The sequence below is a fragment of the Hemiscyllium ocellatum genome, chromosome 1 (assembly GCF_020745735.1).
Source record: "Hemiscyllium ocellatum isolate sHemOce1 chromosome 1, sHemOce1.pat.X.cur, whole genome shotgun sequence".
Lineage (NCBI taxonomy): Eukaryota > Metazoa > Chordata > Chondrichthyes > Orectolobiformes > Hemiscylliidae > Hemiscyllium > Hemiscyllium ocellatum.
Window position 1 is genome coordinate 2,575,987 of NC_083401.1, and position 26,623 is coordinate 2,602,609.

The 26,623-nt window shown below is 51.6% G+C and overlaps 1 protein-coding gene across 1 annotated transcript in view; it reads left to right on the top strand.

The window, feature by feature from the left end:
- Positions 1-26,623, top strand: part of LOC132817359 (mucin-2-like) — a 198,453-nt gene that overhangs the window by 1,083 nt on the left and 170,747 nt on the right. Inside the window, exons 2-3 of the mRNA XM_060827773.1 lie at positions 178-311; positions 13,142-13,319. Coding sequence (XP_060683756.1) covers positions 178-311; positions 13,142-13,319 — 312 coding nt within the window. The remainder of the gene's footprint in view (positions 1-177; positions 312-13,141; positions 13,320-26,623) is intronic.

Sequence of the window (26,623 nt, forward strand, 5' to 3'; positions counted from 1 at the left end):
AGATTGCTGTGTGCTCTCTGACCTTATCCTGATCCATTCCAGGGGGGTGAGTGTGGGGGATTGTGGGGGAATTTCCTGACACTGCAGCCCAGTGTTCCATGGGTTCTGTGTTGTCCCTGTTGCTGTTTGAGAATGAGATTGCTGTGTGCTCTCTGACCTTATCCTGCTCCATTCCAGGCCCACCATGATGATATATTGCATGTAGTTGCCACCGTGGCCCATTCGATAGGACACAATATCGGAATGCTGCACGATGATGGTCGAGGTTGTGCATGTCCACAAGCGTCCTGTCTCATGATCGAGAGAAAAAGGTGATGTATATCTCTCAACAGTGAGTTCTCATTCAGGACATCGAACAACAATGAGCTGCCTATCAAGTGTATTTGTGTTAATTGGTGAAGCATTCACTTTGTGAACTGTTTCATACTGAGAACAGGTAATGAGATGATTTACTTCCAGGGTAACCAATAGCTGTTACATCTCTGGTGACTGGAGCCCACTAAGCATCATGCTCCCACTGCTTCCTGAGTTGTCCTGTTTGTGTTCATGTTCTCAGATACAAACTTGTCAACTTATGTTCCTTCAGACATGTCATTATGCTGACACTATTGATGAAAGTTGGCAAGGACTGATTAGGGATAGTCAACATGGCTTTGTGCGTGGGAAAGTGTCCTCTCACTGACTTGATTGAGTTTTTTAAAAAGTAACAAAGTGATTGCTGAGGCAGAGCAGTGGATGTGATCCATATGGACTTCAGTGAGGCATTCAACAAGGTTCTTCATAGTAGACTGGTTAACAAGGTTAGATCACATGGAATAGAGGGAGAAGTAACCATTTTGTTACAGAACTGGTTTAAGGTCAAAGACAGAGGGTGGTGTTGGAGGGTTGTTTTACAGGCCGGAGGCCTGTGACCATTCTGTGAATAGTGCTATGTATGAGTGACAGTACACGCTTTTCCCTGAATTCAAATTTTAAGGATCGATGCTGGGTCCACTGCTTTTCGTCATTTATATAAATGATTTGGAAGTATAGTTAGTAAGTTTGCAGATGACACCAAAATTGGAGGTGTAGTGGACAGCGAAGAAGGTTTCCTCAGATTACAACAGGATCTTGATAAGATGGGCCAGTGGCAGTGGGAGATGGAGTTTAATTTAGATAAATGCGAGGTGCTGCATTTTGGGAAAGCAAATCAGAGCAGGACTTATACACTTAATGGTAAGGTCAGAGGGAATGTTGCTGAACAAAGAGACCTTGGAGTGCAGGTTCATAGCTCCTTGAAAGTGGAGTCACAGGTAGATAGGATAGTGAAGAAGGTGTTTGGTATGCTTTCCTTTATTGGTCAGAGTATTGAGTACAGGAGTTGGGAGATCATGTTGCAACTGTACAGGACATTGGTTAGGCCACTGTTGGAATATTGCGAGCAATTCTGGTCTCCTTCCTATCAGAAAGATGTTGTGGAACTTGAAAGGGTTTGAACTGTAGAGACAGGTTGAATAAGGTGGAGCTATTTTCCCTGGAGTGTAGGCTGAGGGGTGAACTTACAGAGGTTTTTAAAATCTTGAGGGGCTTGGATAGGATAAATAAGTCTTTTCCCTGGGGTGGGACAGTCTAGAACTAAAGGGTGTAGGTTTAAGGTGAGAGGGGAAAGATTTAAAAGGGACCTAAAGGGCAACGTTTTCACACAGAGGGTGGTGTAGATATAGAATGAGCTGCCAGAGGAAGTAGTGGAGACTGGTACAATTACAGCATTGAAAAGGCATGGATGTATAAATAAGAAGGGTTTAGAGAGATATGGACCAAATGCTGGCAAATGGGACTAAATTAGGTTGGAATGTCTGGTCAGCATGGACAAGTTGGACTGAAAGGTCTGTTTCCGTGCTGTACACTTCTATGATGCGGATTAGAACAAGTCAGCATGGATTTAGTAAGGAAAGGTTGTGACTAATAAACCCGTTAGAATTCTTTGAAGAGGTAACAAGTAGGATAGACCAGGGAAACCCAGTGGATGTTATCTACCTGGATTTCCAAAAGGCCCTTTGATAAGGTGCGTCACGGGAGGCTGCTGAGTAAGGTGAGGGCCCATGGTGTTGGAGGTGAGCTACTGGCGTGGATTGAGGATTGGCTGTCTGACAGAAGGCAGAGAGTTGGGATAAAAGGTTCTTTATCAGAATTGCAGTTGGTGACAAGCGATGTCCCGCAGGGTTCAGTGTTGGGGCCACAGCTGTTCATGAAGGTACTGGGGGCAGTCCGGTGAAGTTTGCCGATGATGTGATGTGAGGCGGGCAGGCAGGTAGTTCCGAGGAGGTGGGGAGGCTGCTGAAAGATTTAGACAGTTTAGGAGAATGATCCAGGAAATGGCTGATAAAATGCAATGTGAGCAAATGCGAAGTCTTGCACTTTGGAAAAAAGATCACAGGCATGGAATATTTTATAAACGGTGAGAAAATTCATAAAGCCAAAGTACAAAGGGATCTGAGAGTGCTAGTCCAGGATTCTCGAAAGGTTAACTTGCAGGCTGAGTCTGTGATTAAATAATGTAATGTCATTATCTTAATAGGGTTGGAATGTAAAAGCAGTGATGTGCTACTGAGACTTTATAAAGCTCTGGTTAGGCCCCATTTGGAGTACTGTGTCCAGTTTTGATCCCCACACCTCAGGAAGTACATACTGGCACTGGAACGTGTCCAGTGGAGATTCACACGGATGATCCCTGGAATGGTAGGTCTAACAAATGATGAATGCCTGAGGATCCTGGGATTGTATTCATTAGAGTTTAGAAGGTTAAGGGGAGATCTAATAGAAACGTACAAGATAATGAATGGCTTAGAAAGGATAGATTCTGGGAATTTGTTTCTGTCATGCGGGGATGCTCGGACCCGTGGGCACAGCCTTAGAATTAGAGAGGGTCAATTTAGAATGGAAATGAGGAGACATTTCTTCAGCCACAGAGGGGTGGGCCTGTGGAATTCATTGCCATGGAGCGCAGTGGAGGCCGGGACGTTAAATGTCTTAAAGACAGAGAGTGATAAATTCTTAATCTCACAAGGAATTAAGGGATATGGGGAGAGTGCAGGTAAATGGTGTTGAAATTCCCATCAGCCATGACTGAATAACAGAGTGGATCCGATGGGCTGAATGGACTTATTTCCATTCCTATGTTTTATGGTCTTATGGACCCGATGACTCTATCCAGGACCTCCAACTGATCTATATCCTGTTCTATCCTCTGAAAATCCTCCCTTACACTCCGCAACTCCACCAATCTTTGTATCGTCTGCGAACTTACGAATTAGACCAGTCACAATGTCTTAATCCCAGGTCAATACCAGGACACCCTGAGGTCAGTTCATCTGAGGAGCAGGAGAATCAACGCTTCGAACACAAGCTCTTCAACATCACCTGATGAAGAGCTCATGCTTGAAACATTGACTCTCCTGCTCCTCGGATGCTGCCTAGCCTGTTGTGCTTTACCAGCACCACACTCTTCTACCCAGGTTTCTGAAGGGCTGTGACAGGGTAAATACTGAGGGGATGTTTTCCCTCACGGGAGAGAGTCTAGGACCAGAGGGTACAGACTCAAAATAAGTGTGCAGTATATCCCCTTCCCCGGGTGCTTGCAACTATTTCCCCTGGTGCAGTATATCCCCTTCCCCGGGTGCAGTGTAACCCCTTCACTGGGTGCAGTATAACCCCTTCCCCGGGTGTAGTATAACCCCTAACCCAAGTGTATCCCCTTCCCCGGGTGCAGTATATCCCCTTCCCCAGCTGCAGTATATCCCCTTCCCCGAGTGCAGTGTATCCCCTTCCCCGGTGCAGTATAATACCTTCCCTGCGTGCAGTGTATCCCCTTCCCCGAGTGTATCCCCTTCCCCGAGTGTATCCCCTTCCCCGGGTGCAGTGTATCCCCTTCCCCGGGTGCAGTGTATCCCCTTCCCCGGGTGCAGTGTAACCCCTCCCCCGGTGCAGTATAATACCTTCCCTGCGTGCAGTGTATCCCCTTCCCCGAGTGTATCCCCTTCCCCGGGTGCAGTATATCCCCTTCCCCGGGTGCAGTGTATCCCCTTCCCCGGGTGCAGTGTATCCCCTTCCCCGGGTGCAGTATATCCCCTTCCCCGGGTGCAGTATATCCCCTTCCCCGGGTGCTGTGTAACCCCTTCACGGGTGCAGTGTATCCCCTTCCCCGGGTGCAGTGTATCCCCTTCCTCGGGTGCAGTGTATCCCCTTCCCCGGGTGCAGTATATCCCCTTCCCCGGGTGCAGTATATCCCCTTCCCCGGGTGCAGTATATCTCCTTCCCCGGGTGCAGTATATCCCCTTCCCCGGGTGCAGTATATCTCCTTCCCCGGGTGCAGTATAACCCATTCCCCGGGTGCAGTATATCCCCTTCCCCGGGTGCAGTATAACCCCTTCCCCGGGTGCAGTATAACCCCTTCCCCGGGTGCAGTGTATCCCCTTCCCCGGGTGCAGTATATCCCCTTCCCCGGGTGCAGTATATCCCCTTCCCCAGGTGCAGTGTATCCCCTTCCCCGGGTGCAGTATAATCCCTTCCCTGGGTGCAGTATAATCCCTTCCCTGGGTGCAGTATAATCCCTTCCCCGGGTGCAGTATATCCCCTTCCCCGGGTGCAGTATATCCCCTTCCCCGGGTGCAGTGTATCCCCTTCCCCGGGTGCAGTATATCCCCTTCCCCAGGTGCAGTGTATCCCCTTCCCCGGGTGCAGTATATCCCCTTCCCCGGGTGCAGTATAATCCCTTCCCTGGGTGCAGTATATCCCCTTCCCTGGGTGCAGTGTATCCCCTTCCCCAGGTGCAGTGTATCCCCTTCCCCGGGTGCAGTATATCCCCTTCCCCGGGTGCAGTGTATCCCCTTCCCCGGGTGCAGTTTAACCCCTTCCCCGGGTGCAGTATAATCCCTTCCCTGGGTGCAGTGTATCCCCTTCCCCGGGTGCAGTATATCCCCTTCCCTGGGTGCAGTGTAACCCTTCCCCACGTGCAGTATATCTCCTTCCCCGGGTGCAGTATAACCCCTTCCCCGGGTGCAGTATAACCCCTTCCCCGGGTGCAGTATATCCCCTTCCCCGGGTGCAGTATATCCCCTTCCCCGGGTGCAGTATATCCCATTTCCCAGGTTCAGTAAAACCCCTTCCCCGAGTGCAGTATATCCCCTTCCCCGGGTGCAGTATATCCCCTTCCCCGAGTGCAGTATATCCCCTTCCCCGGGTGCAGTATATCCCCTTCCCTGTGTGCAGTATAACCCCTTCCCCGGATGCAGTGTAACCCTTCCCCACGTGCAGTATATCTCCTTCCCCGGATGCAGTATATCCCATTCCCCAGGTTCAGTAAAACCCCTTCCCCGAGTGCAGTATATCCCATTCCCCGGGTGCAGTATATCCCCTTCCCTGGGTGCAGTATATCCCCTTCCCTGGGTGCAGTATATCCCATTCCCCGGGTGCAGTATATCCCCTTCCCCGGGTGCAGTATATCTCCTTCCCCGGATGCAGTATATCCCATTCCCCAGGTTCAGTAAAACCCCTTCCCCGGGTGCAGTGTATCCCCTTCCCCGGGTGCAGTGTATCCCCTTCCCCGGGTGCAGTATATCCCCTTCCCCGGGTGCTGTGTATCCCCTTCCCCGGGTGCAGTGTATCCCCTTCCCCGGGTGCAGTATATCCCCTTCCCCGGGTGCTGTGTATCCCCTTCCCCGGGTGCAGTATATCCCCTTCCCCGGGTGCAGTGTATCCCCTTCCCCGGGTGCAGTATATCCCCTTCCCTGGGTGCAGTATATCCCCTTCCCCGGGTGTAGTATAACCCCTTCCCCAAGTGTATCCCCTTCCCCAAGTGTATCCCCTTCCCCGGGTGCAGTGTATCCCCTTCCCCAAGTATATCCCCTTCCCCACGTGCAGTATATCTCCTTCCCCAGAAGCGGTATATCCCATTCCCCAGGTTCAGTAAAACCCCTTCCCCGAGTGCAGTGTATCCCCTTCCCCGGGTGCAGTATATCCCCTTCCCCGGGTGCAGTATATCCCCTTCCCCGGGTGCAGTATATCCCCTTCCCCGGGTGTAGTATAACCCCTTCCCCAAGTGTATCCCCTTCCCCGGGTGCAGTATATCCCCTTCCCTGGGTGCAGTATATCCCCTTCCCCGGGTGTAGTATAACCCCTTCCCCAAGTGTATCCCCTTCCCTGGGTGCAGTATAACCCCTTCCCCGGGTGCAGTATATCCCCTTCCCCGAGTGTATCCCCTTCCCCGGGTGCAGTGTATCCCCTTCCCCGGGTGCAGTATATCCCCTTCCCCGGGTGCAGTTTAACCCCTTCCCCGGGTGCAGTATATCCCCTTCCCCGGGTGCAGTATAATCCCTTCCCCGGGTGCTGTGTAACCCCTTCACGGGTGCAGTGTATCCCCTTCCCCGGGTGCAGTGTATCCCCTTCCCCGGGTGCAGTGTATCCCCTTCCCCGGGTGCAGTATATCCCCTTCCCTGGGTGCAGTGTAACCCTTCCCCACGTGCAGTATATCTCCTTCCCCGGGTGCAGTATAACCCCTTCCCCGGGTGCAGTATAACCCCTTCCCCGGGTGCAGTATATCCCCTTCTCCAGGTGCAGTATATCCCCTTCCCCGGGTGCAGTATATCCCATTTCCCAGGTTCAGTAAAACCCCTTCCCCGAGTGCAGTATATCCCCTTCCCCGGGTGCAGTATATCCCCTTCCCCGGGTGCAGTATATCCCCTTCCCCGGGTGCAGTATATCCCCTTCCCCGGGTGCAGTATATCCCCTTCCCCGGGTGCAGTATAACACCTTCCCTGTGTGCAGTATAACCCCTTCCCCGGATGCAGTGTAACCCTTCCCCACGTGCAGTATATCTCCTTCCCCGGATGCGGTATATCCCATTCCCCAGGTTCAGTAAAACCCCTTCCCCGAGTGCAGTATATCCCATTCCCCGGGTGCAGTATATCCCCTTCCCTGGGTGCAGTATATCCCCTTCCCTGGGTGCAGTATATCCCATTCCCCGGGTGCAGTATATCCCCTTCCCCGGGTGCAGTATATCCCATTCCCCGGGTGCAGTGTATCCCCTTCCCCGGATGCAGTATAATCCCCTTCCCCGGGTGCAGTATATCCCCTTCCCCGGGTGCTGTGTATCCCATTCCCCGGGTGCAGTATATCCCCTTCCCCGGGTGTAGTATAACCCCTTCCCCAAGTGTATCCCCTTCCCCGGGTGCAGTATATCTCCTTCCCCGGGTGCAGTATATCCCCTTCCCCGGGTGCAGTATATCCCCTTCCCTGGGTGCAGTATATCCCCTTCCCCGGGTGTAGTATAACCCCTTCCCCAAGTGTATCCCCTTCCCCAAGTGTATCCCCTTCCCCGGGTGCAGTGTATCCCCTTCCCCAAGTGTATCCCCTTCCCCACGTGCAGTATATCTCCTTCCCCGGAAGCGGTATATCCCATTCCCCAGGTTCAGTAAAACCCCTTCCCCGAGTGCAGTGTATCCCCTTCCCCGGGTGCAGTATATCCCCTTCCCCGGGTGCAGTATATCCCCTTCCCCGGGTGTAGTATAACCCCTTCCCCAAGTGTATCCCCTTCCCCGGGTGCAGTATATCCCCTTCCCCGGGTGCAGTATATCCCCTTCCCCGGGTGCAGTATATCCCCTTCCCCGGGTGCAGTATAACCCCTTCCCCGGGTGCAGTATATCCCCTTCCCTGGGTGCAGTATATCCCCTTCCCCGGGTGTAGTATAACCCCTTCCCCGGGTGCAGTATATCCCCTTCCCCGGGTGCAGTGTATCCCCTTCCCCGGGTGCAGTGTAACCCCTTCCCCGGGTGCAGTATATCCCCTTCCCCGGGTGCAGTATATCCCCTTCCCCGGGTGTAGTATAACCCCTTCCCCAAGTGTATCCCCTTCCCCGGGTGCAGTATATCCCCTTCCCTGGGTGCAGTATATCCCCTTCCCCGGGTGCAGTATATCCCCTTCCCCGGGTGCAGTATATCCCCTTCCCCGAGTGTAACCCCTTCCCCGGGTGCGGTATATCCCCTTCCCCGGGTGCAGTATATCCCCTTCCCCGAGTGCAGTGTATCCCCTTCCCCGGGTGCAGTGTAACCCCTTCCCCGGGTGCAGTATATCCCCTTCCCCGAGTGTAACCCCTTCCCCGGGTGCAGTATATCCCCTTCCCCGGGTGCAGTATATCCCCTTCCCCGGGTGCAGTGTATCCCCTTCCCCGGGTGCAGTGTAACCCCTTCCCCGGGTGCAGTATATCCCCTTCCCCGGGTGCAGTATATCCCCTTCCCCGGGTGCAGTATATCCCCTTCCCCGGGTGCAGTGTATCCCCTTCCCCGGGTGCAGTATATCCCCTTCCCCGGGTGCAGTATATCCCCTTCCCCGGGTGCAGTATATCCCCTTCCCCGGGTGCAGTATATCCCCTTCCCCGGGTGTAGTATAACCCCTTCCCCGGGTGCAGTATATCCCCTTCCCCGGGTGCAGTATATCCCCTTCCCCAAGTGTATCCCCTTCCCCGGGTGCAGTATATCCCCTTCCCCGGGTGTAGTATAACCCCTTCCCCGGGTGCAGTATATCCCCTTCCCCGGGTGTAGTATAACCCCTTCCCCAAGTGTATCCCCTTCCCCGGGTGCAGTATATCCCCTTCCCCGGGTGCAGTATATCCCCTTCCCCGGGTGCAGTGTATCCCCTTCCCCGGGTGCAGTGTAACCCCTTCCCCGGGTGCAGTATATCCCCTTCCCCGGGTGCAGTATATCCCCTTCCCCGGGTGCAGTGTATCCCCTTCCCCGGGTGCAGTATATCCCCTTCCCCGGGTGCAGTATATCCCCTTCCCCGGGTGCAGTATATCCCCTTCCCCGGGTGCAGTGTATCCCCTTCCCCGGGTGCAGTATATCCCCTTCCCCAGGTGCAGTGTATCCCCTTCCCCGGGTGCAGTGTATCCCCTTCCCCGGGTGCAGTGTATCCCCTTCCCCGGGTGCAGTGTATCCCCTTCCCCGGGTGCAGTATATCCCCTTCCCCGGGTGCAGTGTATCCCCTTCCCCGGGTGCAGTATATCCCCTTCCCCGGGTGCAGTATATCCCCTTCCCCGGGTGCAGTGTATCCCCTTCCCCGGGTGCAGTATAACCCCTTCCCCGGGTGCAGTATATCCCCTTCCCCGAGTGCAGTATAACCCCTTCCCCGGGTGCAGTATATCCCCTTCCCCGAGTGCAGTATATCCCCTTCCCCGAGTGCAGTATATCCCCTTCCCCGGGTGCAGTATATCCCCTTCCCCGGGTGCAGTATATCCCCTTCCCCGGGTGCAGTGTATCCCCTTCCCCGGGTGCAGTATATCCCCTTCCCCGAGTGCAGTATATCCCCTTCCCCGGGTGCAGTATATCCCCTTCCCCGAGTGCAGTATAACCCCTTCCCCGGGTGCAGTATATCCCCTTCCCCGAGTGCAGTATATCCCCTTCCCCGAGTGCAGTATATCCCCTTCCCCGGGTGCAGTATATCCCCTTCCTCGGGTGCAGTGTATCCCCTTCCCCGGGTGCAGTGTAACCCCTTCCCCGGGTGCAGTGTATCCCCTTCCCCGGGTGCAGTATATCCCCTTCCCCGGGTGCAGTATATCCCCTTCCCCGGGTGTAGTATAACCCCTTCCCCAAGTGTATCCCCTTCCCCGGGTGCAGTATATCCCCTTCCCCAAGTGTATCCCCTTCCCTGTGTGCAGTGTAACCCTTCCCCACGTGCAGTATATCTCCTTCCCCGGAAGCGGTATATCCCATTCCCCAGGTTCAGTATATCCCCTTCCCCGGGTGCAGTATAACCCCTTCCCCAAGTATATCCCCTTCCCCGGGTGTAGTATAACCCCTTCCCCGGGTGCAGTATATCCCCTTCCCCAGGTGCAGTGTATCCCCTTCCCCGGGTGCAGTATATCCCCTTCCCCGGGTGCAGTGTATCCCCTTCCCCGGGTGCAGTATATCCCCTTCCCCGAGTGCAGTGTATCCCCTTCCCGGGTGCAGTGTATCCCCTTCCCCGGGTGCAGTATATCCCCTTCCCCGAGTGCAGTATATCCCCTTCCTCGGGTGCAGTATATCCCCTTCCTCGGGTGCAGTGTATCCCCTTCCCCGGGTGCAGTATATCCCCTTCCCCGGGTGCAGTATATCCCCTTCCCCGGGTGCAGTATATCCCCTTCCCCGAGTGCAGTATATCCCCTTCCTCGGGTGCAGTGTATCCCCTTCCCCGGGTGCAGTATATCTCCTTCCCCGGAAGCGGTATATCCCATTCCCCAGGTTCAGTATATCCCCTTCCCCGGGTGCAGTATAACCCCTTCCCCAAGTATATCCCCTTCCCCGGGTGTAGTATAACCCCTTCCCCGGGTGCAGTATATCCCATTCCCCGGGTGCAGTATATCCCCTTCCCCGGGTGCAGTATATCCCCTTCCCCGGGTGTAGTATAACCCCTTCCCCGGGTGCAGTATATCCCCTTCCCCGGGTGCAGTGTATCCCCTTCCCCGGGTGCAGTATATCCCCTTCCCCGAGTGCAGTGTATCCCCTTCCCCGGGTGCAGTGTATCCCCTTCCCCGGGTGCAGTATATCCCCTTCCCCGAGTGCAGTATATCCCCTTCCTCGGGTGCAGTATATCCCCTTCCTCGGGTGCAGTGTATCCCCTTCCTCGGGTGCAGTGTATCCCCTTCCCCGGGTGCAGTATATCCCCTTCCCCGGGTGCAGTATATCCCCTTCCCCGGGTGCAGTATATCCCCTTCCCCGAGTGCAGTATATCCCCTTCCTCGGGTGCAGTGTATCCCCTTCCCCGGGTGCAGTATATCCCCTTCCTCGGGTGCAGTGTATCCCCTTCCCCGGGTGCAGTATATCCCCTTCCCCGAGTGCAGTATATCCCCTTCCCCGAGTGCAGTATATCCCCTTCCCCGGGTGCAGTATATCCCCTTCCCCGGGTGCAGTATATCCCCTTCCCCGGGTGCAGTATATCCCCTTCCCCGGGTGCAGTATATCCCCTTCCCCGGGTGCAGTATATCCCCTTCCCCGGGTGCAGTGTATCCCCTTCCCCGGGTGTAGTATAACCCCTTCCCCAAGTGTATCCCCTTCCCTGGGTGCAGTATATCCCCTTCCCCGGGTGCAGTATATCCCCTTCCCCGGGTGCAGTGTATCCCCTTCCCCGGGTGTAGTATAACCCCTTCCCCAAGTGTATCCCCTTCCCTGGGTGCAGTATATCCCCTTCCCCGGGTGCAGTATATCCCCTTCCCCGGGTGCAGTGTATCCCCTTCCCCGGGTGTAGTATAACCCCTTCCCCAAGTGTATCCCCTTCCCTGGGTGCAGTATATCCCCTTCCCCGGGTGCAGTATATCCCCTTCCCCGGGTGCAGTATATCCCCTTCCCCGGGTGCAGTATATCCCCTTCCCCGGGTGCAGTGTAACCCCTTCCCCGGGTGCAGTATATCTCCTTCCCCGGAAGCGGTATATCCCATTCCCCAGGTTCAGTAAAACCCCTTCCCTGGGTGCAGTATATCCCCTTCCCCGGGTGCAGTATATCCCCTTCCCCGGGTGCAGTATATCCCCTTCCCCGGGTGCAGTATATCCCCTTCCCCGGGTGCAGTATATCCCCTTCCCCGGGTGCAGTCTATCCCCTTCCCCGGGTGCAGTATATCTCCTTCCCCGGGTGCAGTATATCCCATTCCCCAGGTTCAGTAAAACCCCTTCCCCGAGTGCAGTGTATCCCCTTCCCCGGGTGCAGTATATCCCCTTCCCCAGGTGCAGTATATCCCCTTCCCCGGGTGCAGTATATCCCCTTCCCCGGGTGCAGTCTATCCCCTTCCCCGGGTGCAGTATATCTCCTTCCCCGGGTGCAGTATATCCCATTCCCCAGGTTCAGTAAAACCCCTTCCCCGAGTGTAGTATATCCCCTTCCCCGGGTGCAGTATATCCCCTTCCCCGAGTGCAGTGTATCCCCTTCCCCGAGTGCAGTGTATCCCCTTCCCCGGGTGCAGTATATCCCCTTCCCTGGGTGCAGTATATCCCCTTCCCCAAGTGTATCCCCTTCCCTGTGTGCAGTGTATCCCCTTCCCCGGGTGCAGTATAACCCCTTCCCCGAGTGTATCCCCTTCCCCGGGTGTAGTATAATCCCTTCCCTGGGTGCAGTGTATCCCCTTCCCCGGGTGCAGTATATCCCCTTCCCTGGGTGCAGTCTATCCCCTTCCCCGGGTGCAGTATATCTCCTTCCCCGGGTGCAGTATATCCCATTCCCCGGGTGCAGTATAACCCCTTCCCCGGGTGCAGTGTAACCCCTTCCCCAGGTGCAGTATATCCCATTCCCTGGGTGCAGTATATCCCCTTCCCCGGGTGCAGTGTAACCCCTTCCCCTGGTGCAGTATAGCCCCTTACCTGGGTGCAGTATATACGCTTCCCCGGGTGCAGTATAACCCTTTCCCCGGGTGCAGTGTATCCCCTTCCCCAGGTGCAGTATATCCCCTTCCCTGGGTGCAATATATCCCCTTCCCCATTTGCAGTATATCCCTTCCCCGGGTGCAGTATAACCCCTTCCCTGGGTGTAGTATATCCCCTTCCCCGGGTGCAGTGTATCTCCTTCCCTGGGTGTAGTATATCCCTTCCCTGGGTGTAGTATATCCCCTTCCCCGGGTGCAGTGTATCTCCTTCCCTGGGTGTAGTATATCCCCTCCCCGGGTGCAGTGTATCTCCTTCCCTGGGTGTAGTATATCCCCTTCCCCGGGTGCAGTGTATCTCCTTCCCTGGGTGTAGTATATCCCCTCCCCGGGTGCAGTGTATCTCCTTCCCCTGGTGCAGTGTATCTCCTTCCCTGGGTACAATGTAACCTCTTCCCAGACTGCAGTGTAACCCTTTCTCCATGTGCGCTGTATCCCCTTCCCAGAGTGCAGTATAACCCCATCTGAGCCCCTGTCAGTTCAGGGATGTTATAATCACCCTCCACATCAACCCTGCCTCAAGTTGGTTTGAACGTTTACAGACCTCCCTTTTGGTTTACGTACATTTGCTTTTGTGTATCTTTAAGTGAGACGTTTGGTGATTGTTGGATGGTTTGGGAATGAGAGTCTGTGGGACACCGTGAGATGGTGGAGTTAGCTTGTTGGAACACACTGAAGCAGTGAGTTGTCTGACTGTAACTTCCTTTTTCTGATGTTTTCTGTTTTCCAGTGCACCGTGGCCAATCAGCTTCAGTAGCTGCAGCAAAAGCGATTTTGAGAGCATGCTGCTCCATGACCGTGGAGTATGCCTGATGTCTCGGCCAGACTTTACAAAGCTGCTGGTGAAGCATCAGTGTGGAAACAATTATAGAGAGAATGACGAGCAGTGTGACTGTGGCAAACCTGAGGTGAGGCAAGTGGGTGATAGGAATGAGTTCCTTGTGATGGCTGCTTGCTGTTATTGTTCAAGGTGCTCAGATTAATGAAGAAGAGGATTTTGATTTATTTGTTATTGTCATGTTAAAAGCTTTGTTTGTGAGTAGTACAGGCATATCATAGCAAGGAAGGATGTACAGACCAGAGAAACTTAGACAGAGGTATACAGTTACACTGCACTTGGTGAGAGCAACATCAGCAAGGTCAGCATTATTTGTGATTAGAGAGTCCATCCATCAGTGTAATAACGGTCAGGGAAAAGCTGTTCCTGTATCTCCTGCCTGATGGAGGGGATTGTAGGAGATTATTACCGGGCTGGGTGGGGCCTTTGATGATGTTAGCAGCCTCTCTGTGGCAGTGAGCTGTGTAAATGGTGTCCATGGATGGGAGGGTTGATTCCATGATGGTCTGGGCTGTACACACTACATTCTATAGTTTCTTACAGTCCTGGGCAGAGCTGTTACCATACCAGGCCGTTATACACCCGGACAATCTGCTCTCAATGGTGTATCTGTAGATGTTGGTGAGGGTCCCTATGGACATGCTGAATATCCTGAGCTGCCTGAGGAAGAAGAGGCATTGTTGGATTTTCTTGACCATTGCAGGACAGATTGTTGGTTATAGAGTCAGAGAGTACTACAGCACAGAGAGAGGCCCTTTGGCCCAAACTGGCCCATTCCGACCAAAATGTCCATCCACACTAACCCATCTCCCTGCACTTGGCCCATATCCTTCTCACCCTTTCCTATCTGTGTATTTGTTCAAATGCCTTTTAAATGTTGTAAATGTACCCACCTCAACCACTTCCACTGGCAACTCATTCCTTATGTGTACCACCGTGTGTGTGAAAAATGTTGCTCAGTATTCTTCGCACAAAGAGAACTCAGGCAACCTCCCAGAAATATGAAGCCAAGGGTTCAGTGATAGCAAGGAATTGGAGAAAATCCCAATGTGTGAAGAGCACATTCCCCTCTCCATACATGAACTTGGTGACAACCCAAGGTGCCTTACTCTGAAGACACAAACCAAGGCTCTCCTCGGTCTTTTCGGCCACTTTGTGGTTGCCCTGTCCTGTCCTGAAAGCCCCCCTGGGCCTGGCTGCGCTGGGTTTGGGCTGAGCCATTCAGACTCTGGGCCATCTGTCCACTTGTTGACCTGAATGAATGGTTGACCCCCACCCTCCATGCCCACACTGGAAATCGCTGGAATCAAATTATTAAGGATGTAAAAACTGAGTATTTGGAAAATGGTGACAGGACTGGTCCTACTCAGCATGGATTCACTAAAGGGAAATCCTACGTGTCAAATCTCCTGGAATTATTTGACGATGTGATGATTTCTTGAATGTAATATGAGTTTGGTGAAAACAGAGACTCAATGATGTATCTGGATTTCCGCAAGGCATTCAACAAGGTGTCACACAAAAGGCTGCTGCATAAGAGAAAGGTGCACAGCATTCCAGGCAATGTATTAGCATGGATAGAAGATGGGTGAACCAACAGGAAGCAGAAATAGATGTTTTACTGGTTTCCAATCGGTGGTTCATGGTATGCCTCAGGGATCAGTGCTGGGACTGCACTTCTTTACAGTTGGGGATGAAGTTTAGCATGTTAAAGCTTGCAAATGACACTAAGATGAGTGATAGAGCAAAATCTGCAGAGGGACATAGATAGGTTCACAAATGGGCAAGGGCAGGTCGAGTATAATGTTGGTCAATGTAAGGTCATCCATTTGATCAGAATAACAGCAAAATGGACGATTATTTACATACTGAAAAACTGCAGCAAGCTGCTGTGCAGAGGGAGCTGGGTGTCCTTGCACATGAATCACGGAAGGTTGGTCTGCAGGTACGACAGGGAATTAGGAAGGCAAATGGGATTTTGTCCTTCATTGCTAAAAGCGGGGAGGTAATGTTACAGCTGTACAGGGTGGTAGTGAGGCCACCCCTGGAGTACTGTGTACAGGTTTGGTCTCTTTACTTGAGAGAGAATGGACTGGCTCTGGAGGGGGCTGCAGAGGAGGGTCACTCAGTTCATTCCGGAGTTGAGGGGGTTGGCTCATGAGGAGAGGCTGAGTAGACTCGGAATATACTCATTGGAATTTAGAAGAAAAATATCCAGGGGCTGTTTTCCCTGGAGCGTCGGAGGCTGAGGGGTGACCTTATAGAGGTTTATAAAATCATGAGGGGCACGGATAGGATAAATAGACAAAATCTTTTCCCTGGGTCGGGGAGTCCAGAACTAGAGGGGCATAGGTTTAGGGTGAGAGGGGAAAGATATAAAAGAGACCTAAGGGGCAACTTTTTCACGCAGAGGGTGGTATGTGTATGGAATGAGCAGCCAGAGGATGTGGTGGAGGCTGGTACAATTACAACATTTAAGAGGCATTTGGATGGGTGTATGAGTAGGAAGGGTTTGGAGGGATATGGGCCGGGTGCTGGCAGGTGGGACTAGATTGGGTTGGGATATCTGGTCGGCATGGACGGGTTGGACCGAAGGGTCTTTTTCCATGCTGTACATCTCTATGACTCTAAGTTTTTATAAGATTCCCCCCCTCCTCCCCTCGATCTTATAAAAACATATAACATTATGAAGGCAATAAATAAGATAGAAGCAGGAAGATGGTTTCGAAGGAAAGCATAGTCTTAAAATAATGGGGTGTCTTCCCCGCAACAGGGAAAGATGCAAAACCTGCCTCTCCACCATCCAGACCCTGAAACTGTTCTTCCAGGTGAGATAGAGGGTCATCTGCCTCTCCTCCAATCAAGTTTACTGCATCAGCTGCCCCCGATGTGGTCTTCTTCACATCGGGGAGACCGAACGCAAACTTAGGGAACAGCTCACCGGGCTTTTTAGCTGGGCCTGCAGGGGCCGACCAGACCTCCCAGTCACCGCCCATTTCAATTCCCCCTCTCATTCCCTTCCCTACATGACCATCCGTGGCTCCCTGCTTCACCACAATGAATCTACTGGAGAAACAACACCTCACCTTCCGTCTGGGCAGCCGACAGCCTGGAAGACTCAACACCAATGGACACAAAGCCAATTTCAAATAATCTCCCTTCCTGTCGCCCAACATACTCCCCAGCACCACACACTCCCTTCCACTCCTCCCTGCCTGTCCCTCCTGAGGCTGCCTGGTTTGCTGTGTTCCTCCAGCCTCCTGCCTATCCCTCCTGATGCTGCCTGCCTTGCTGTGTTCCTCCAGCCTCCTGCCTGTTCCCCTTGATGCTGCCTGCCTTGCTGTGTTCCACCTGCCTCCTGCCTGACCCTCCGGATGCTGCCTGCCTTGCTGTGTTCCTCCAGCCTCCTGCCTGTCCCTCCTGATGCTGCCTGTCTTGCTGTGTTCCTCCAGCCTCCTGCCAGTCCCTCCTGATGCTGCCTGCCTTGCTGTGTTCCTCCAGCCTCCTGCCTGTCCCTCCTGATGCTGCCTGCCTTGCTGTGTTCCTCCAGTCTCCTGCCTGTCCCCCTTGATGCTGCCTGCCTTGCTATGTTCCTCAGCCTCCTGCCTGTCTGTACTAATGCTGCCTGCCTTGCTGTGTTCTCCCAGCCTCCTGCCTGTCCCACCTGATGCTGCCTGCCTTGCTGTGTTCCCCCAGCCTCCTGCCTGTCCCACCTGATGCTGCCTGCCTTGCTGTGTTCCCCCAGCCTCCTGCCAGTCCCTCCTGATGCTGCCTGCCTTGTTGTGTTCCTCCAGCCTCCTGCCTGTCCCACCTGATGCTGCCTGCCTTGCTGTGTTCCCCCAGCCTCCTGCCTGTCCCACCTGATGCTGCCTGCCTTGCTGTGTTCCCCCAGCCTCCTGCCTGTCCCTCCTGATGCTGCCTGCCTTGCTGTGTTCCCCCAGCCTCCTGCCTGTCCCTCCTGATGCTGCCTGCCTTGCTGTGTTCCCCCAGCCTCCTGCCTGTCCCACCTGATGCTGCCTGCCTTGCTGTGTTCCCCCAGCCTCCTGCCAGTCCCTCCTGATGCTGCCTGCCTTGTTGTGTTCCTCCAGCCTCCTGCCTGTCCCACCTGATGCTGCCTGCCTTGCTGTGTTCCTCCAGCCTCCTGCCTGTCCCTCCTGATGCTGCCTGCCTTGTTGTGTTCCTCCAGCCTCCTGCCTCTCTCTGTTAAAATAAGTGGAAGCAGATTTCAGACTGAGTTGAAAAGTGCTTGTTTTCAGAAGACTTGTGAATCTCTGGAATTCCCTGCCCATTGACGTTGCTGAGATTTCCTCATTACTTGTTTCAAAGGCAAATATAAGTAGATTTTTGAACAGTAAATGAATGAAGGGTTATGGTGAGAGGGTGGGTAAGTGCAGCTGTGGCCATGAAGAGGTCAGCCATCCTTCTGAATGGTGGAGCTGGCTCAATGGGGTGGACGGCCTCCTCATAGAACATAGAAAATAGTACAGTACAGCCCAGAACAGGCCCTTCGGCCCACGATGTTGTGCTGACCACTGACCCTCATGTATGCACCCTCAAATTTCTGTGATCATATGCATGTCCAGCAGTCTCTTAAATGTCCCCAATGACCTTGCTTCCACAACTGCTGCTGGCAACACATTCCATGCTCTCACAACTCTCTGTGTAAAGAACCCACATCTGACATCCCCTCTATACTTTCCTCCAACCAGCTTAAAACTATGACCCCTCTGCCCTGGGAAATAGTCTCTGGCTATCCGCTCTATGCCTCTCATTATCTTGTATCCCTCAATTAGGTCCCCTCTCCTCCTCCTTTTCTCCAATGAACAAAATCTGAGCTCAGTCAACCTCTCCTCATAAGATAAGCCCTCCAGTCCAGGCAGCATCCTGGTAAACCTCCTCTGAATCCTCTCCAAAGCATCCACATCTTTCCTATAATAGGGCGACCAGAACTGGATGCAGTATTCCAAGTGCGGTCTAACCAAAGTGTTACAGAGCTCCAACAAGATCTCACGACTCTTAAACTCAATCCCCCGTTAATGAAAGCCGAAACACCATATGCTTTCTTAACAACCCTGTCCACTTGGGTGGCCATTTTAAGGGATCTATGTACCTGCACCCCAAGATCGCTCTGTTCCTCCACACTGCCAAGAATCCTATCCTTAATCCTGTACTCAGCTTTCAAATTCGACCTTCCAAAATGCATCACCTCGTATTTATCCAGGTTGAACTCCATCTGCCACCTCTCAGCCCATCTCTGCATCCTGTCAATGTCCTGCTGCAGCCTACAACAGCCCTCTATACTGTCAACAGCACCTCCAATCTTTGTGTCATCTGCAAACTTGCTGACCCATCCTTCAAACCCCTTTTCCAAGTCATTGATAAAAATTACAAACAGTAGAGGCCCAAGGACAGAGCCCTATGGAACACCACGCACCACAGACTTCCAGGCAGAATATTTTCCTTCTACTACCGCTCGCTATCTTCTGTTGGCCAGCCAATTCTGTATCCAGACAGCTATGTTCCCCTGAATCCCATTCCTCCTGACCTGAATGAGCCTACCATGGGGAACCTTATCAAATGCCTACGGAGGTCCATATACACCACATCCACAGTTCGACCCTCATCAACCTTTCTAGTCACATCCTCAAAGAACTCGATAAGGTTTGTGAGGCATGACCTGCCTCTCACAAAGCCGTGCTGACTGCATTTAATCAAGCCATGCTCTTCCAGATGGTCATAAATCCTATCCCTCAGAATCCTTTCTAACACCTTGCAGACGACAGACGTGAGACTGACTGGTCTGTAATTGCTGGGGATTTCCCTATTTCCTTTCCTGAAGAGAGGAATTACATTTGCCTCTCTCCAGTCCTCAGGTACGACTCCAGTGGAGAGCGAGGATGTAAAGAACTTCGCAAGTGGCGAAGCAATTGCATTTCTCATTTCCCAAAGCAGCTGAGGACAAATCCAGTCCGGGCCTGGCGACTTGTCAATCTTAATGTTTGACAAAATTTTCAGCACATCAGCTTCCTCTACCTCTATCCATTCCAGCATGCACACCTGCTCTTCAAAGGTTTCATTCACTACAAAGTTTGTTTCTTTCGTAAAGACAGAAGCAAAAAACTCATTTAGGGCTTCCCCTCCCTACTCAGACTCCACACACAAATTCCCTATACTATCCCTGATCGGCCCTACTCTTTCTTTGACCATTCTCTTATTCCTCACATAAGTGTAAAATGCCTTTGTGTTCTCCCTAATCCGTTCTGCCAAGCCTTTCTCGTGCCCCCTCCTGGCTCTCCTCAGACCATTTTTGAGCTCCTTCCTCACCTGCCTGTAATCGTCTAGAGCTGAGCTTGACCCTAGCTTTCTCCACCTTATGTAAGCTACCTTCTTCCTTTTGACGAGAAGCTCCACCACTCTCGTCATCCAAGGTTCCTTTATCTTACCCCTTCTTGCCTGTCTCAGAGGAACATATTTATTCATCACTCACAACAACTGTTCCTTAAACAGTCTCCACATATCTATAGTGCCTTTACCATGGAACAATTGCTCCCAATCCATGCTTCCTAACTCATGTCTAATCGCATCATCGTTTCCTTTTCCCCAATTAAATATCCTCCCATTTTGCCTAATCCTCTCCTTCTCCATAGCTATGTAGAATGTGAGGCAGTTGTGGTCACTATCACCAAAACGCTCTCCCACCACAAGATCTGATTCCTGCCCCAGCTCGTTTCCGAGCAGTAAGTCTAGAATGGCCTCTTCCCTCATCGGCCTGTCAACGTACTGAGTTAGGAAACCCTCCTGAACATACCTTACAAAAACAGCTCCATTCAAATCTTCTGCTCGAAGGAGGTTCCAATCAATATTGAGAAAGCTAAAGTCACCCATTACAACAACCCTACTACGTCCACACTTTTCCAAAATCTGCCGACCTATGCTTTCTTCCATCTCCCTGCTGCTATTGGGGGTCTGTAGTAAACCCCTAATGAGGTGGCTGCTCCCTTACTGTTCCTAATTTCCACCCATACTGACTCGGTAGGCAGACCCTCCTCGACAATGGTAACTTCTGTAGCTGTGATACCTTCTCTGATTAGCAGTGCTACACCCCCTCCTCTTTCTCCCCCCCCTCCCTATTCTTTTTAAATGCTCTAAACCCTGGAACATCCAGCAACCATTCCTGCCCCTGAGAAACCCATGTCTCTGTTATGGCCACAACATCATAGCACCAGGTATTGATCCATGCTCTAAGTTCGTCACTTTTATTCCTGATGCTCCTTGCGTGAAAGCAAACACACCTTAACTGATCCCTTGGTTCCTTCCCAGGAAAATCCTTCCCACTAGCTGGTCTACCTCTGGCTATTGCCTCATCTGCATCAACTCTCACCTCCAGTATACAGCTCAGGTTCCCACCCCCCTGCCATACTAGTTTAAACCCTCTCCAACTACTCGAGCAAACCTCCCACCCAGGACATTGGTCTCCTCCTGTCGCTAGTTCTTATGTTCTTATGTGACTAGTGGAGTGGACAAGGGGGAATCAGTAAATGTTGTGTCTCTGGATTTTCAAAAGACTTTGAACAAGGTTCCACACAAGAGATTAGTGATGAAAATTAAAGCTGATGGTTACGTAGGTCGTGTATTGACACGGATTGAGAACTGTGTGGTGAACAAGAAGCAGAGAGTTGGAATAAACAGGTCCTTTTCAGAGGGTCAGGCAGTGACAAGTGCAGTCCCACAGGGTTCAGTGCTGGGACCCCAACTATTGGATGAAGGAATGGAATGCCATATCTCCAAATGTGTCGATGACACTAAGCTGGGTGGCAGTGTGTGCTGTGAGGAGGATGCTGAGAGGCTGCAGGGTGACTTGGGCAGACTTGGGAAATGTGATCTAATGTGGATCAATGGGAGGTTATTTACTTTGGTCACCAAACCAGGAAGGCAGATTATTCTCTGAAAGGGGGCAGTTTAGGAAAAGGTGAGGGTGCAGCGAGTCCTGGGTGTCATGGTGGAACAGTCGCTGAAGGTTGGCACGCAGGTGCAGCGGGCAGAGACAAAAGCTAGTGGCATGCTGGCCTTCATAGTGAGAGGATTGGAGTATTGGAGGCAGGATATCTTGCTGCAGTTATACAGGGTCTTGGTGAGGCCACACCGAGTATTGTCTGGAGTTTTGGTCTCTGAGTCTGAGGAAGGACATTCTTGTTATTGAGGGAGTCCGGTGAAGGTTCACCAGCCTGATACCCGGGATGGCAGGAATGACGTATGAGGAAAGACTGGATCAACTGGGCTTGTACTCACTAGAATTCAGAAAAATGAGGGGAATCTCAGAGAAACATAAAATCCTGATGGGACCAGACAGACTAGGTGTAGGAAGAATGTTCCAGATGTTGGGGAAGTCCCGAACTAGGGGGTCACAGTGTGAGAGTAAAAAATGAGGTCTGCAGATGCTGGAGATCACAGCTGCAAATGTGTTGCTGGTCAAAGCACAGCAGGTTAGGCAGCATCTCAGGAATAGAGAATTCGACGTTTCGAGCATAAGCCCTTCATCAAAGCCATTCAGGACTGAATGAGGAAGAATGTCTTCCCTCAGAGAGTTGTGAAGTCTCTCTCACAGGAAGCTGTTGGGACCAGTTCATTCAATAGATTCAGGAGGGAACTGGGCCTGGTCCTTGGGGCTAAAGGGATCAAAGGGAATATGGGGAGAGGGTGGGAATGGGACACTGAGACTGTATCATGTCATGATCATGTTGAAGGGTGAGGTAGACTCAAAGGGCTGAATGGCCTCCTCCTGCACTGATTTTCAGTGTTTCCATTTAGCCCCTTTAGTATCCATGGCCTGCTTATCCTAGCCAATGCATGTCTCAAACCATCAAAGTTAGCTTTCTTTAAGTTCAGCACCCAATTGCCTCATTCTCCATCTGATATATTATAGGTGATATGTCTCCTCCTCTAGCACTCATCTCCTAAAGAGACTGTTGACTACTTACCCTACATTTTTGATACTCATTGGGGCCTCTTTTGATTTATTCTGGATGTACTTGTTCAAATCCTCTCTTTCTCTTTTTTTATTTTGAGTTGAATATTCACAGCCATCCAGGGTTCTGTGGGCTTGAGGTTCCCTGTTTCACCAGAAGGGGGCATGTTGGCCTGTGCTCTGGCCTGTGTTGATACAATTCTCTTCCACAAGGTGGCAGGTTTCCTGTTACAGGAACAATGAACAGAGAATATGAAACATGACAGCATAGTACAGGCCCTTCGGCCCTCAGTATTGCACTGATTTGTGGAATCAATCTGAAGCCCACCTAACCTATACTATTCAATTTTCATCCATATGTTTAGTCAATGACTACTTAAATGCCCTTAAAGCTGGTGAGTCTGCTACTGTTGTCGGCAGACCATTCCATGTCCTACTACTCTCTGAATAAACTACCCCTGATGTCTGTCCTAAATCACTCACCCCTCAATTTAAAGCTATGTCCCCCTGTGCTAGCCATCATCATCCAAGGAAGAGGGCTCTCCCTGTCCACCCTATCTAACCCTCTGATTATCTTATACGTCTCAATTAGGTCACCTCTCAACCTTCTTCTCTCCAACGAGAACAGCCTCAGCCTTTCCTCGTAAGACCTTCCCTCCATTCCAGGCAACTTCCTATTAAATCTCCTCTGAACCCTTTCCAAAGCTTCCACATCCTTCCTATAATGTGGTGACCAGAACTGTACACAAGTGTGGTTGCTCCAGAGTTTTGTACAGCTACAGCATGACCTCGTGCCTCTGAACCTCAATCCCTCTATTAATAACAGCTCTCTCTGTCTCTCTCTCTCTCTCTCTCTTTCTGCGCCGCTCTCTCTCTCTCTTTCTTTCACTCTCTCTCTCTCAATCACCCTTACATGAAGACACAAACAAACACACAGACACAGACGCACAGAGACACACACAGACACACACACACACATATATACACACACACATACATACACACACACTCGCCTATTAAACCCAAAAACATGTAGCCAGGCTCCAATCCCATCATGACAGATGGTGGAATTTGAATTCAATTATAAAAAATCTGGAATTAAGAATCTACTGATGACCATGAAACCATTGTCAGAAAATTCATCTGGTTCTGTCAGGGAAGGAAATCTGCCATCCTCACCTGGTCTGGCCTACATGTGACTCCAGACCCACAGCAATGTGGTTCACTCTCCGTTGCTCTCTGAAGTGGTCTAGAAGGCCACTCGGTTGTACCAATCGTAACAAATTCTCAAAGAAATGAAACCAATGGATGACCTGACATTGACCCAGGCACCAGAAAAGACAGCGGCAGAAACAGCCCTGCCGACCCTGCAAAGTCCCCTCACTAACATCTTGGGGCCAGTGCCAAAACTGGGAGAGCGGTCTCACAGACTAGTCCAGCAACAGCCTGACACAGTCATCCTCACGGGATCATACCTCACAGACAGTGTCCCAGACCCCACCATCACCATCCCTGGACATGCCCTGTCCCACTGGCAGGACATTCCCAGCAGAGGGGGGGCAGCACAGTGGGATACATTCGGGAGGGAGTTGCCCTGGGAATCCTCAACATTGACTCCGGATCCCATGAAGTCTCATGGCTTCAGGTTAGACATGAGCAAGGAAACCCCCTGCTGATTACCACATACCGCCCTCTCTCGGCTGATGAATCATTACCCCTCCATGTTGAACACTCTCAGAGGAAGCACTGAGGGTGACAAGGACACAGAATGTCCCCTGGGTGGGGGATTTCAATGTCCCACCACCAAGAGGGGCTCTGCAGCAGTAAGACCATTAGACATAGGAGCAAAAATTAGACCATTCAGCCCGTTGAGTCTGCTTCGCTATTCAGTCATGCTGATAAGTTTCTCAACCCCAAATTTCGCTGTTGTTAAATTTTCCCAGAGACACTCTGATGTCCAGCGATACATGAATTCAAACAACAAAGGCAGTAACTGTGCAGGTTCACTGCTGTGTCAGTTAGCAGTGTGGGTTTTTCTCTCTCTCTCTCTCTCCCTTAAAGACCATGTGCTCGCTGCCTTTGTCTGTCTTTCTCCCTTTTAAAAGTGCTGTTGTTTGACTTTTGTTTTCCTCCAAAATTCCAAAACAATTGCAACAGCATTTAAAACACTAATTGCTACAAGTAGAGGGAGCGCTGGATGTATTAGAATGTATGAAGATGGAGAACTCTCCTGGTCCTGACCAGATATATCCAAGAACCCTGTCAGAGGCTGGAGAAGACATTGCCAGGGCCCTGGCTGATATATTTGCATCATCGTTAGCCACGGGTGAGGTCCCGGAAGACTGGAGGGTCGTGAATGTTGTGCCTTTACTCAAGAAGGGCTGCAAAGGAGACCCTGGGAACGATAGAGCAGTAAGCTCTAATTAAGAAGATTCTGAGGGATAAGATGTACATGACTTTGGAAAGGCTGGGTTTGATTAGGAATAGTCACCATGGCACACACACATACACACTTATAGAATGTGCAAACTCCACACAGGCAGTTACCTGAGGCAGGAATTGAACCCAGGTCTCTGGTGCTGTGAGGCAGCAGTGCTAACCACTGTGCTACATGCCGCCCACTGTCCATTCTTCATCCCCAGGTCTGTGAGGAGATTCCATTTCCCCATCTGAACTCTCTTTTTAATACAAGAACCTTCTGGAACTCCTTCAGCCTCAGCTTCAGTGGGAGCTGCCTGTGTGAATTGACTTCAGTCTGGGTCCACTTCCTCAGTGTCAAGGAACAAAAACATCTCTTTTAAATGAGCTTCGCTGTGAAACCACGTTTCCGCCCCTCCAACTTCCACTGTGTTAGACTTTCTTTCGTTGTTGCTGTGGTCACCACACCCAATGGTACCACAGAACCTGTTCCTACAACTGTTCCGTCTCTTCAGCCTCCACCAGACTTATAGTAATTATTGTTGAATCATTCCCAAAAATTAAATCCGTTTCAACCAAAACAATACTCTAGTGAGTAACTCACGCAAGCCTGCCCACTATCTACAAGGCACAGGTCAGCAGTGTGATGGAATACTCCCCACTTGCCTGGATGGGGACAGCTTCAACAACACTCAAGAAGCTTAACACCATCCAGGACAAAGCAGCCTCTGCTTGATTGGCCCCATATCCACAAATATCCACTCCCTCTACCACCGACGCTCAGTAGCAGCAGTGTGTACTGTCTACAAGATGCACTGCAGAAACTCACCAAAGATCCTCAGACAGCACCTTCCAAACCCACAACCCTAGAAAGACAAGGGCAACAGGTCCATGGGAACGCCACCCCCTTCAAGTTCCCTTCCAAGCCCCTCACCATCCTGACTTGGAAACATATCACCATTCCTTCACTGTCACTGGCTCAAAATCCTGGAATTCCCTCCCCAAGGGCATTGTGGGTCAACCCACAGCACATGGAAGGCAGCTCCCCCCCAGCTTCTCAAGGGCAACTAGGGACAGGCAATACATACTGTGCCCAGCCAGTGATTAAAAATAAAGGACCAGCCTCTCCTAGCAACTGGTTCACTTGGAACACATGTCACAGGAGGCAGTGAGGAGGAGTAATTGGATATAATAGACAGTGGGAAGAAGGATACCTCTTGGCAAGATGGCATGTGAGAACATGGAGGTGCTCACTGAACGCTCATAGACTTACTGTCAGGTACACTGACAGTCTGTTCCTCAGCACTTCTCACGGTCATGAGAGAGCAAGTGACTTGAGAAGATTCTAACAGACAGGATATACATGCATTTGGAAAGACAGGGTTTGATAAGGAGTAGACAGCATGGCTTTGTGCATGGGAAACCATGCCTCACAAATTTTTTCGAGTTCTTTGATGAAGTGACCAGGAAGATTGATAGAACAGGGTGGTAGACGTGGGCTATATGGATTTCAGGAAGGCCTTTGATAAGGTTCCACATGATAGGCTGCTTGGGAAGGTTAGATCGCATGGAATCCAGGGGGAGCTGGCAAATTGGGTACACCATTAGCTTGATGGTAGGAAGCAGGGGGTAATAGTGTCAGACTGGAGGCCTGTGACTAGGGGAGTGCTTCAGGGGTCGGTGCTGGGCCCGTTGCTGCTTGTTATCGATATCAATGATTTAGATGGGAATATACAAGGCATGATTAGTAAGTTTGCAGATGACTCTAAAATAGGCGATATCATGTACAGGGAAGAAGATTATCAGAGATTTCAGCAGGACCTTGATCAGCTGGGGAAGTGGGCCGAGATAAATGGCAAATGGAGTTTAATCTAGACAAGTGTGAGGTCTGGCACTTTGGAAAGTTAAATCAAGGTAGGAGTTTCATGGAGAATGGCAGGGCCTTAAGGAGTGTAGTGGAACAGAGGGACCTTGGAGTTCAGGTGCACAGT